Source organism: Trichoderma asperellum, chromosome 1 (assembly GCF_020647865.1).
Source record: "Trichoderma asperellum chromosome 1, complete sequence".
Taxonomy (NCBI): domain Eukaryota; kingdom Fungi; phylum Ascomycota; class Sordariomycetes; order Hypocreales; family Hypocreaceae; genus Trichoderma; species Trichoderma asperellum.
The window spans coordinates 4654474-4665658 of NC_089415.1; the positions used below are offsets into that span (position 1 = coordinate 4654474).

The 11185-nt window shown below is 50.3% G+C and overlaps 3 protein-coding genes across 4 annotated transcripts; 1 reads left to right on the forward strand and 2 right to left on the reverse strand.

Moving 5' to 3' along the window:
* Window positions 1-1043: 1043 nt before the first annotated feature.
* RCD1 (Cell differentiation protein rcd1) lies at window positions 1044-2509 on the forward strand (the record flags this gene model as incomplete). Its single annotated transcript, XM_024905106.2, has 4 exons — window positions 1044-1524; window positions 1629-1784; window positions 1867-2242; window positions 2326-2509. The coding sequence occupies 4 exons, from the start codon at window positions 1044-1046 to the stop codon at window positions 2507-2509; spliced, it is 1197 nt and encodes a 398-aa protein (XP_024762537.1).
* A 147-nt stretch (window positions 2510-2656) lies between these two features.
* TrAFT101_001440 (uncharacterized protein) lies at window positions 2657-5439 on the reverse strand (the record flags this gene model as incomplete). The annotated part of the gene is made up of 2 exons (XM_066126322.1): window positions 2657-2805; window positions 5310-5439. 2 exons carry the CDS (start codon window positions 5437-5439, stop codon window positions 2657-2659), a joined length of 279 nt encoding a protein of 92 aa, XP_065982423.1.
* Window positions 5440-8022: 2583 nt separating this feature from the next.
* Window positions 8023-10817, reverse strand: TrAFT101_001441 (uncharacterized protein). 2 transcript variants are annotated; one of them, XM_066126323.1, is made up of 2 exons: window positions 10031-10817; window positions 8023-8841 (listed from the first exon to the last, which is right to left on the reverse strand). In XM_066126323.1, exons 1-2 carry the CDS (start codon window positions 10197-10199, stop codon window positions 8099-8101), a joined length of 912 nt encoding a protein of 303 aa, XP_065982424.1. In that variant the 5' UTR covers window positions 10200-10817; the 3' UTR covers window positions 8023-8098. The 2 variants fall into 2 exon arrangements, with proteins under 2 accessions (XP_065982424.1, XP_024762538.1); XM_024907724.2 differs by lacking the exon at window positions 10031-10817 and having other exon boundaries at window positions 8023-10010.
* Window positions 10818-11185: the final 368 nt, after the last annotated feature.

Sequence of the window (11185 nt, forward strand, 5' to 3'; positions counted from 1 at the left end):
TGACAACTTATTTTGGAGCACACACACATGCAAAAAAAGGAGCGAGCGGTGTTCAGTGCGGATATCAATTATTTGCTCATCCAGAGAAGTGTGTTAAGTACCAATTTACATTCGATGTGCTCTCATGATCTCTACGCTCTGCTATTCCTTGTCCTATCATAATTCATAATGTCATACTAAGCCGTTTCAAAGGCGATTGGCTCAATGATGAGCAGATGCATACACTTTGAGTGGCAACAATCGAAGATCCACCAGTTAGAATCCACATGCTGTGAAAGAGGCATTTGCATGCAGCATTCTGTCAGTACACTACATGTAACCCCGCGATGCCAATGCCGGGTAGCTGGAATTAACGTCGTACCGGAGCATTCGGTATTTCGCATAGCAGTGTACAGAAGGCGAGCAAATGGAGATTGAGAAAATAAATCAATAATAAAAGCTTCAGCCAGCAATCTGGAGTAGACGGGATGCAAATGTAGTACGGTGCGCCACGAGTTTCCACTTACACAATATGTTAACTCAGCTTGCGCAGAGCCTCATTCCTCATCTGCGCCTCGCCTCAGGTACCGGAGATTGATTAATCCTAGCCCGCGCGCCCTAGGCGGTGGGGGTTGGCCTCGTTACTGGAAGCATCCGCCATTCAATAGAGGCAACATCCAGTCCATAAAGTTATCCCGAGCTACACAAAAACCAACTGCCCTTGCAACGTGAGGTTTGCCGGCTTTTGCCCCTGTGCCAGCGCTCGATACTGCTGCTACTACTATTTGCCGAGCGCCACACACAGGAGCCTTTTTTCTGTCTCCCGCCATAGCCCTGGGTCCCTCAGCCTTGCGGTCCCGACCTTTACCCGCAGCTATTCGGCAACTTTCGTCTCCCTTGGCTTCAGATAAGGACGGTGACGACGACCTTCTGAGCAGGATATCTCGAGCAGTAGAGAAACATCCCCCGCTTCGCCAGAGGAGACTGCGTACCTGCCCTTCCTCCTGACCGCATAATTCCTCTTCCTACTGTTGGGCCGCTACGGAACCCCCGAAACCGCCAGGATGATGCCATCCGCGCATGTCTACGGCCACCACCAGTTCAATCCCCAGGCGGATTCGGCCTGGATGCACCAGCAGGCCGGCCATCACCAACAACAGCACGCCCACCAAGCTGCAGCTGCGGCGGCTCAGCAACAGCAACAAGCCCAGCAACAGCAGGCGCAGCAGGCTCAGCAGCAGGCTCAGCAGCAACAGCATCAGCAGCAGCAGGCTCAGCAGCAGCAAGCCCAACAGGCTCAGCAGCAAGCTCAGCAGCAGCCTCACTACGGACGCATGCCCGGCGGCCACGCCAACGTCAACAACAGCCTTGCTGCTTCTCACGGGCAAGATGGTGGACATGATAACATCTCGGAGGACAATAGGCGGACAATGGCATACATTGCGGACCTTTTGAGCGAAAATACTAGAGAGGCAGCATTGCTGGAGCTTAGCAAGAAGAGAGAACAGGTGCCTGAGTTGGCTCTGATATTGTGGCACTCGTTTGGTATGACTCCCTTCTTTACTTTGACTCTTTGCTCTGTCCCTTCCGCCATCCCTTGCTACTCATAGAATGCGTTGCTGACTGAAGCATATTCTCGGTTCTCACAGGTGTCATGACGTCCCTCTTGCAAGAAATCATCTCCGTCTACACGCTCCTCAATCCATCGCAACTCACGGCGGCTGCATCGAACAGAGTATGCAATGCGCTAGCTCTCCTTCAGTGCGTGGCATCCCACAACGATACGCGGACCCTGTTCCTCAACGGTAAGCTGCAGTCAAAGCTCCCTGGCAGTTTGGTAGAAAACACAGATAAGGTTACAGCATGGCTTACTGACACCCCTGGCAGCGCACATACCTCTCTTCCTCTACCCTTTCTTAAACACGACATCCAAGTCGCGACCGTTTGAGTACCTCCGCCTGACAAGCCTAGGCGTCATCGGGGCCCTAGTTAAGAACGACTCATCCGAGGTCATCAATTTTCTGCTCACAACGGAGATCATCCCGCTCTGCCTCCGTATCATGGAAACTGGATCAGAGCTCAGCAAGACTGTTGCCATCTTCATTGTTCAGAAGATACTGCTAGACGATAATGGTCTTAACTACATCTGTGCCACCTATGAGCGCTTCTATGCTGTCGGCACTGTCCTGAGTAATATGGTTGCTCAGCTCGTCGAATCCCAGACCGCTCGCCTGCTTAAGCACGTGGTGAGATGCTTCCTTCGGTAAGACTCGCCCAAGGGATTTTCCCACTAGTATAATCACATGATGTTTGAGGAGAGCCATTCTGACAAGTTTGATTCCACAGATTGAGTGATAATGCCAGAGCGCGAGAGGCCCTTCGACAATGCCTCCCGGAACCCCTGCGAGATGCCACCTTTTCGTCTGTTCTTCGTGACGACGCAGCCACTAAGAGATGCCTTGCTCAACTCCTGATTAATCTCTCCGACAATGTGGTTGATCCTAATTCTGCCGGCGTATCTGCGCTGTAGTTGAAACGAAAAGAGAAAAAGAAGAAAGAACAGACGAAAAAAAAGTCAAGCAGAATAACCGGCACCTTGATTTGCATTGATAGGAGAGATTTACAGGAGTCTAGACGAACGGTTTTTCACGAAAATTTATGGACGGTATAAATCAGTTCACAAAAAAGTAATCTGCATTATTGATACCCGCAGCTGCTTGGCATATCCCACCGCAGCAAATTTCTTTACATCTTCTTCCAAGGCATTTGACATGGTCTTCTGCCTCGGCGTGCCGCGAAGGATGCGGGAATCTTTTCTCAAGAATCCTAGATGAAAATCTAGATCTTGAATGTACCAATTTGTTTTTTGCTTCATAGCCAGGGGTGAGATGGTTCCTGCATGCACTGGGGTTGCTGCTTTTCTTTTCCCACTATGATTTTTATTTTACTTTATCTTATTTGTTATTTCGTTCCTTTCGTCGTTTTCATTTACGTCCTTCTTTCTTTTTCTTTTTTATTGAAGAGGAAAGACGTATATTATTGAAAAACGGGTTGCATATTCTCGGAGCTTGCGGTATATGATTCTTTTCAAATTACGGGATACGGTGGACCGGAGGACCGAAGAAGGCAGCGAATCTAAGCTCTGCTTTGATTTGCTCATTGTCAACACGGGCATCCTGATATGTCCATACGCTTCAATACGTTTGGACGGTGAGAAAAGAGCTGCCCTGAATGGCGTCAAGGCGTTGAGTAGCATGGGAGGATTAGGGATGGGGTTTGTGCGGTGTTTTCGACATATCGAAAAAAGAAAAAAAAAAAGGTGAACCGGAGTTGGGAGACTGGGCGAGATCGGAGTACAGGGAGGGTAGATAGGTATGTATGTACGAGTGTGTGTATGTATGGGTAGTGAATGTACTTGTATTTTGTCTGGGTGGACTGGTCCTCATGCTCACGGCCTCGCGTGTTTCATCGACCTGCAACGTGCTTTGATGGTGCTTTGCTGATTCGTCTACAGAACAAGATCTGGTCCCAGGGGAGGACAACGTGGAGAAATCGTGCTCGATTCCGAGCATGGGGCCTTTTTTTTTCAACGGGGCGCTTAGATACGTGCCGTGTCAATCAAAAAAGAGAATTTCACAGGGAAAAAGCACATCACATCACTTTATCTCGCATCGCCAAGTCGAAGTAAGATTTCATATTTCATATTCCACGTCCCTATCCGGGCTAGTTTCACTGGGTCTAGCTGTCTCTGTCTCTATTTCATTTGCTCGCTTGCTCATTCACTCTTTTCTTCAAGCAGGTAGTAGTGGTGGTGGCGGCAACAACCACTACTGCTAATAAATGCTATTTCCCACTGAGAGAGCCCTTTGTTTTTTTTTTTATTCCCACATTTGCCCCCATCCCCTCATCAGGGATCGTTTTAGACACTTATCTTGCCGAAAAGGCAATACTTTGCGGCACAATGCCGTGGCGAGATGTGCGTGATTAGTGCGGATCACAAAGGTACGACACGGAAGCAGTTCAATGACTAGCCGGCTAGGTTTTCGTCTTGGAGGGTGAAGGGGGGAGGGTTCGGCCTGGTATGGTCTGGGTTTGGGCCGGGTAAACGATCCCATACCCTTGACAATGAATCTCGTCCACTCGTTCATCACGCACACTCACGCCACTGTGGTATATGACACGCCATGGAGAAGGAAGAGGAGGAGGAGGAGGAGGAGGAGGAGGGAGGAGGAGGAGAGAAGCGAGGAAGAAGGGGAGAGGGGTGTGTGCTTGTTGCAATTGCTGCTTTTTCCTTGATTCGATGGGAATAGTATCAAGCTGGGTCCGGGTCCGGGTCCGGGGTACGATATGTAAGTGATGGGGATTATCAGAGGCTAAAAAGCTACAGATTCGCCTTTGTTCACCTCGGAAGTCTCCCGGATGCCGAGACGACTAATGGATTCCGGTGTGAGCAAAAGGGGCGTGTGCTTCTGTTTTGTATACAAGCGTCTTGCAAAACTTGATATGGAATGTATCTGCCGTACTATCGTCTACTAGGAAGGATGTGAGAGGAGGAGGGGGGGGGGGGGGGCGCAAGAGGCAAATACCAGATGGCAAAAGGAAGGACGAACAGAGTGGAGAGAGAGAGAGAGAGGAAGAGGAGCAACAGCAAGTTTTTTCTTTCCATTTGAATGGGGGGAGGGGGGTGAATTGGGGGCCGTTTTCTTTGCCTTTACTCTTTTCTTGTATTTTGCCTCTAGCTAAGACTCTTTTTAGCTTCTGGTTTTCTTATTTGCCTCTATCGCAAGCTTTTCCTGTTAGCGAATCGTTTTATCCTGTATCATTGTTCTGTTTCTTGAAATAACGGGTACTTTTGAGAGAGCTCCATTGGAGAAAGAAGCTTGCCTTGCTCGCCTACCATGTATCCACAGGCCTACGTTTTACAGTATATAGGCAAAAGCTTCTGGGGAGTATTACTGTAGGGAATTGTGGAGTGGGTTGACTGTCGCTGTCTAGCTGGGCGTTTCCCAATGCGGCAATTCTGATTACAAGCGAAAAGCGGCAAAATTGGAAAATGCAAACAAAAAGTGGGAAATGATTCACAAAAGTTAAAAGAATGTCGCAAAGAGTGGCCTTTTTTTTCTTCTTTGAAACAAAACTGCAATTGTAGCAGTATATCAAACACGCCAAATGCGAGCATGTATAGTGAGTCAAATGGTGTTTGAATGTATGTATGAAAGGGGGGGCAAAAAAGAATGGGGGGGGGGGGGGGAGTGCATTGACTGCATCGTTGTTTGCTTTTCCGTCTATTTGGCCTCTTCTTTTTTATTTCATTTTTCTCGGTGTATTACCTTTTAGACCCATGCAATTGCTTCGTCTATCGAACCTTTTTCCCCTGCTCTGCTCCAAAGCTAGAGCGAAGAAGAGGAGCCCGGGGAAGAGAGGCGGCATAGCAGAGAGGTGTGTGGAGAGGAAAAGCATGAGAGAGATGTCACTGCTAAGTGGACTGTTTGAATCATCTACAAGTCTTCGATTTGCTCCCACTTCTTTTATGTACTGCATACTACCCATCTGTTGCAACATAACATCTCGCCATCTGCATCTATCGGGGTTGCCGGGCCCAATCTATGCAAGACCAGCCTGTGCCAGGCCATCCATGTCCCTCTCGTATGGAAGCCGTATACAGTAATGAATGATAATTGCTTACCCGTAATGGGCTCGGATGGATTACTCCGTGGACCGCCTGGAACCTCGCTTTATTTACTTATTTTTTTTCCCCTCGTACTAAAATGGCCCAGATCCTCAAACGAAAAGCTACTAAGCCAGGTCTTTTTACCTGTACTAGTATCAATTATATGCGAGTGAAGAAAAATATCTGCCGCTACTGGGCCTAGATGTGTGAAGAAGGGGGGGGGGGGGGGGGGGGGTCTCCTCCTCATCACGGCGCCAAGGTGCATTCCCCGTATGGACCAGACCAGCACAGCACGGGCCCTGCTTTGGCCTCGGCCATTGCCTTGCAAGAAAAACAGACCAAAGTTCCCCATAGAAAAAACACCTCGTTTACGATACTTACTTAGTATAGGACTTTGTCTAGCAGGCAGTAGCAGTAAGCATTTGGGGAAAGGTGCGGCGGAAATTTAGCACCCTCGCCCTCTCACCCTCGCTGCGCGCGCAAAGGGCGCCCTGGGGCCGAGCAATAGCGTCGGCTGTTCATCCGGGACAATCTCGCGGGAGGATCGGGGAGGGGGGAAAGCGTTGCTTTTTGCAAGAAAAATCCCCTGGGATGGGATTCCTTAATACCAACAGTGCGCGCGCGCGCGAGAGAGAGAGAGAGGCGATGCTGGGATTCTGCAGTCAGTTCGGTCTTTGCTGGGCGAAGCGAGTAGAGCGAGGTTGGACGGGACAGCGGGAGTGACGGACGGGCCCTGGCGACGGGACCGGGCGAGCGGCAGCCGGGACCGAGCGAGGGGGAGCCTGGCAGATGGGCAGATGATGATGATGATGCGTGCCGAGTGACAAGTGGGATGAAGCGATGGCGTAGTATCAATGTGTCGTGGCTGGTTTGAAGGAAAACGACGACATGGGCATGGGACGGTGGACATCGCGGTGCAGCCCGGTGGCACTGCATACCGCACGCACATGCATGATACATGATATGATACATGATAGCTACATGGCAGCATTCAGGGGACCCGGGGCCTGCGTAGCATCTCTTTCTATCGTGCATGAGGAGAGACGGGGTCTCGGGTATGTTTGGAACGCACTCTTTTCCTCTGCCCATCTTGCTGCAGCACCGGGGGGTGCTCCGGAGACGTACTGTATCACCATTGGTGCAATGTAGAAACACCGTCAAACACTGTTGAGATGGTAATGTTCGAAATAGATACTAATACAGACTGTTGCTATCTAGCAAAGTCCCCTCGTCTGGAACGCTGCTCTCTGTTGCTTCACATGCTTGTCAATGGACTGCCCAGCCAGCCACTTACACATACGTACATATATACTCGCTACGAAACAGCAACCACCACCACTGCTACCTAGTACTATTTACTACTAGTGGTTCGTATAAACAGAAAAGGAAAAAAGAAAAGACAACTCGTCATCTTTACTTTTTTTTTTTTTTTTTTTTTTTTTTTTTTATGATGTGTTGTGAACAAAACCGACGTGCCTAGCGCCATGATCCGAGGCAGGCATCTCTGCTAGATCCGGCGCACTCTACGATAGCGTCCGCTCGGGAGCTGAGGAGCTGAGATGGGACGAGATTGGGGAAAGGGGGTGGATGAAAAAAATCAAACCAATGACACATACATACATACACACACACACACACAGAGAGAGAGAGAGAGAGAGAGAGAGAGAGAGAGAAAGGGAGCGTGAGGCATTTCTGTCCAAGTAAAAAAGTAAACCCCACGCCATTCATTCTTCCTTCAACAGGCAGAATCCCTCCAAGCCACCTTACAAAAGAAAAAAAAATACCGTTGTGCAATAGAAGGAGAATAAAATTTTGTTAGGCAAAACGGTTCGATCCTACGCGATGCAAAGCCGCCCCATTGGCCGGGCTCGTTTTTATTTCCCTTCCTTGCAAAATCCCATCCTTTCTTCCTGCCGGATTTCGGGGCCCCCAGTGCCATGCAACAAGCATCATGCCACTTTAAATCTCCTAGTCGTTTTGTGCTGCCAACTAACTTGATTGTCGATATGCAAAACAAGCTAGATGTTTTGATATGTCATAATGAGTCGATTGCCGGACTGTGAATTAGGTAGATAAGGCTCCCCGTCTTCCTAGCTGCATAACGCACAACGGCATGCTAGTAGTAGTAGTAGTAGGTAGTACATGTAGAATTACAAGTACAAAGGAAACGGTAATACGGAGAAATTGTATACAGTGCTCCATTACATTGCCAAGCACGAGATACTACTGGCCTACTAGTCGTAATTGTGCGTAGTGCGTGTAGTCAACGATGGTTATACAGAGATCTGACAGGTCTGATTCACGTCGTGTTAAGCAACGGTAGGCGCAGGCTCACAGTGGGGGGGAATCTTGTTCGTCAAATTCACTTTTTTCTACGGATCAACGCTAAAACCAATCCTTCGTGTAATTTGTAATTTTTTTCTCTTCGTTGCCAAGCAAAGCCTCCTTCTATGGGGACGCGTACTTGTAGCCGAACTGCTCCTTGCCAGCGTCAACAAGCTTCTTAGCCTCGGCAATGGCAGCGGCCTGCTCTGCACTGGGGCCCTTTCGCGCATCCAGCATGGGCGGGTTGGGGACTGCGAAGCCTCTCTGCACCGCCGGGCGATCCCAGAGCCGCAGCAGCCACGCCTTGACGTTGGGGAACATGTCGTGCGAGGTGGTGGTGGACATCTCCAGGCCGTTGGCCCAGCCCACAAAGGCAATGTCGACGATGCTGTACTTGCCTCGGCCCTCGCCCACAAGATAATCCCGATCTTTCAGGCGGTTGTCGAGGATGCCGTACAGGCGCTCCGTCTCGCCCACGTAGCGCTGCATGCCGTACGGCACCTTTTCCTTGGCGAAGCGCACAAAGTGGCCGGCCTGGCCCTGCATGGGGCCGATGCCGCCGTGCTGGAAGCCGATCCACGATTCCGCACGCGTGTAGTCGTCGGAGTCGACGGGGAACGAGAAGAGGTGCTTGGCGTCATAGCGGCGCGTCAGGTACCCGAGGATGGCGTTGCCCTCGAAGACGGCGAGGTCGTTGTTGTCATGGTCCACAATGGCGGGGATGCGGCCGTTGGGGTTGATGGCCGTGAACCAAGGCTCCTTTTGCACGTTGGTGCTGATGTTGATGCCCTGCCATGTGTACTCGAGCCCGTATGCCTCTTTGAGCTCCTCCAGCAGGATGCTAGCCTTGACGCCGTTGGGGGTGCCTGTCCTGGTCAGTGACAAATATTCCTTGGGGAACTGAACGGTCTGTATGCGAACAAGGAGTCCGGGGGGGTTCCCCGAAACTATTGGATGGATATTGCCCAGCAGATGGACAGGCACTGGCACTGCCGTCATAGACAAGGACGCGTTGATAGAAAAGAAGAAAATGATATAAATGGCCAAAATACGACTTGTATCCTGGTCAAATGGGCACTTTTATTTCTCCCTCTGTTTCTTTTTCTTTTTTTTTTTTTTTTTTTTTTTTTTTTTTTTTTTTGGTTTTGGCGGAGGGACAAGGGAAGGGTTGAGATAAAACAAAAAAGGCCATGTGATGCGGTCGACCACCTTGTCTAAATTTGGCGAGATGGCATGATAGGAAGAATGAGCAATGATGGCAGCATTTGCTAAATCCGGAATATTTGCCAACAAAGCCGAGGAATCATCTCTGGCATCTGCCGAATATACCGAATGCCACAGTGTAGATGCCGGCAAGCAGCTGCGCCTTGATATTCGCTTAAGAGTATGATTGTGAGGATTGGTTCCCCAAACTCAACTCGCGTACGTCATCGTAACCGCCAGCATAATCACCATCGTGGAGAGGCACAACGACGCACAGACAATGTAAGCTGTTTATCTCTCTACCCAGGTCTGCAGCTGCTGGCATGCTCGTACCGACTCCGGAGACAAGCAGGCAGTCAACTGCAGGTACCGGGGGTGGCATGAGTGTAGCAGGACAAGGAACAAAGCAGGGCAGGGCGGTTTGTGGCGGGCGGTTTGCTTGCCCATGGCCCTTGATTCTCGCCGGCTGCATAAGGGCCCTAGTTCCCGCGATGATTCTCCTACAGGAGAGCTACAGGAGAATTGAAGAAACCCCTAGACGAGAGCGGCTAGCCACTAGGCAGCTCTGCTGTAGCAGCATAAGGGAGGAAGAATTGAAGGCAAAGGTCCGTGCTGGGGGAAGGATGAGAAGGATTCCAAGGCCATGTACGATCCTCGTAGGGCGTATAAAAGCCGGCAAAGCAGGGAACAGGCAGGGCACGAGTACCGAGTACGACAGAAATACAGTGCTATGCAATTGAAGACAATGATGTAGGTACTTGTAGAAAGAAGAGACGACAATATGTCCAACTGTGGGGGGGATCTTGGCCAGCCGTTGCTAGCTTTGCGTCGAACGCTTGCTTGCTTACTTACCCCAGGTCAAGAGCTCAATGCCCTTGGTGGCGATGAGGCCGGTAGGTCTAGCGGCCATTGTTGCTGAGCTTGCGTTGCTGGGTGCGGTGAAGAGCTGTTGCAGGGGATCCGACAGAGTCAGGAGCAGCGTCGACGTGAAATTGAGGAGATTGGATAGAGAGAAGGCCATCGAGGAGGTTTGGAGAAAGCAAGGCAATTGGTTAAGTACTGCAGCCGCCCAACTCGCGAGCTTCCAACAGCACTTGGTGTGTCCATTTTTTTTTTGTCCTCTTTACCCCTCCATAGCTGTCCATCAGCTACCCAAAGCTGGTCGCCATACGTAGTTTGCGGTGCTCAGGCTGCTCACCCATTGCGTGGCGCTGGCAATTGGTAGCGAGACAGGCGGGGATTTGTCAGGATGGAACCTTGGATTACTCAGTCAGCGCGATAATTACATAGCCCGGAGAAGCAGAAAGCTGATGTAATCAGATGTCATGGCTAGATGCAGTAATCAAAGGAAAGAAATAATGCTCTGACAGATTAGCCGCGCGCTCTCTCGTGTGCTACGTGGAGTTTCAATATGCTAGCGGTCGGTAAGTAGTAATCTAGTAGGTATTCAGCGTCTCAGCCTTGCCACGGATGCGTCTCTTCCGCGCGCTGGTTTCTTAGCAGTAACTGTGATATACAAGTAGTTCCTCAAAGAAGCAAGACAAAAGGTCACCAGGGGGGCTCGGCTCAGCGTGTCGGCAGTAGAATGTTTCGTCCTGGGGTCGCTGCTTTCCACGTGGCAGCGAGATTCGCACAAAGGAACACGGCTGGACTAAGCTGGGCTGAAACTGGCATGTCATGTTAAAAAATGCTTAATACTACCAAGGTACATACATGTAGGCAGATGCCAGTACACACCACACAGGACGTGATATTGTAAGTGGTGCTACGTAGCACCCGTGGCGGCAGCCCCCGTTTTTATGCGCGCTTGTTGGATGGGAACATTATGCCATGAAGATTCTTGGCATCCCGGGTTTGGTATTCGGTGCTTTGCACAAGAGACTGGCAAACACCGAGCCGTGATACAGGATGCTGCAGATACGCCGTCAATGGAATTGAAATACCTGCCTGCAACGAGAGAGGCAGGCTCAGGGGGGCGGCGACATGGGCAAGCCAGAACTCGGATCT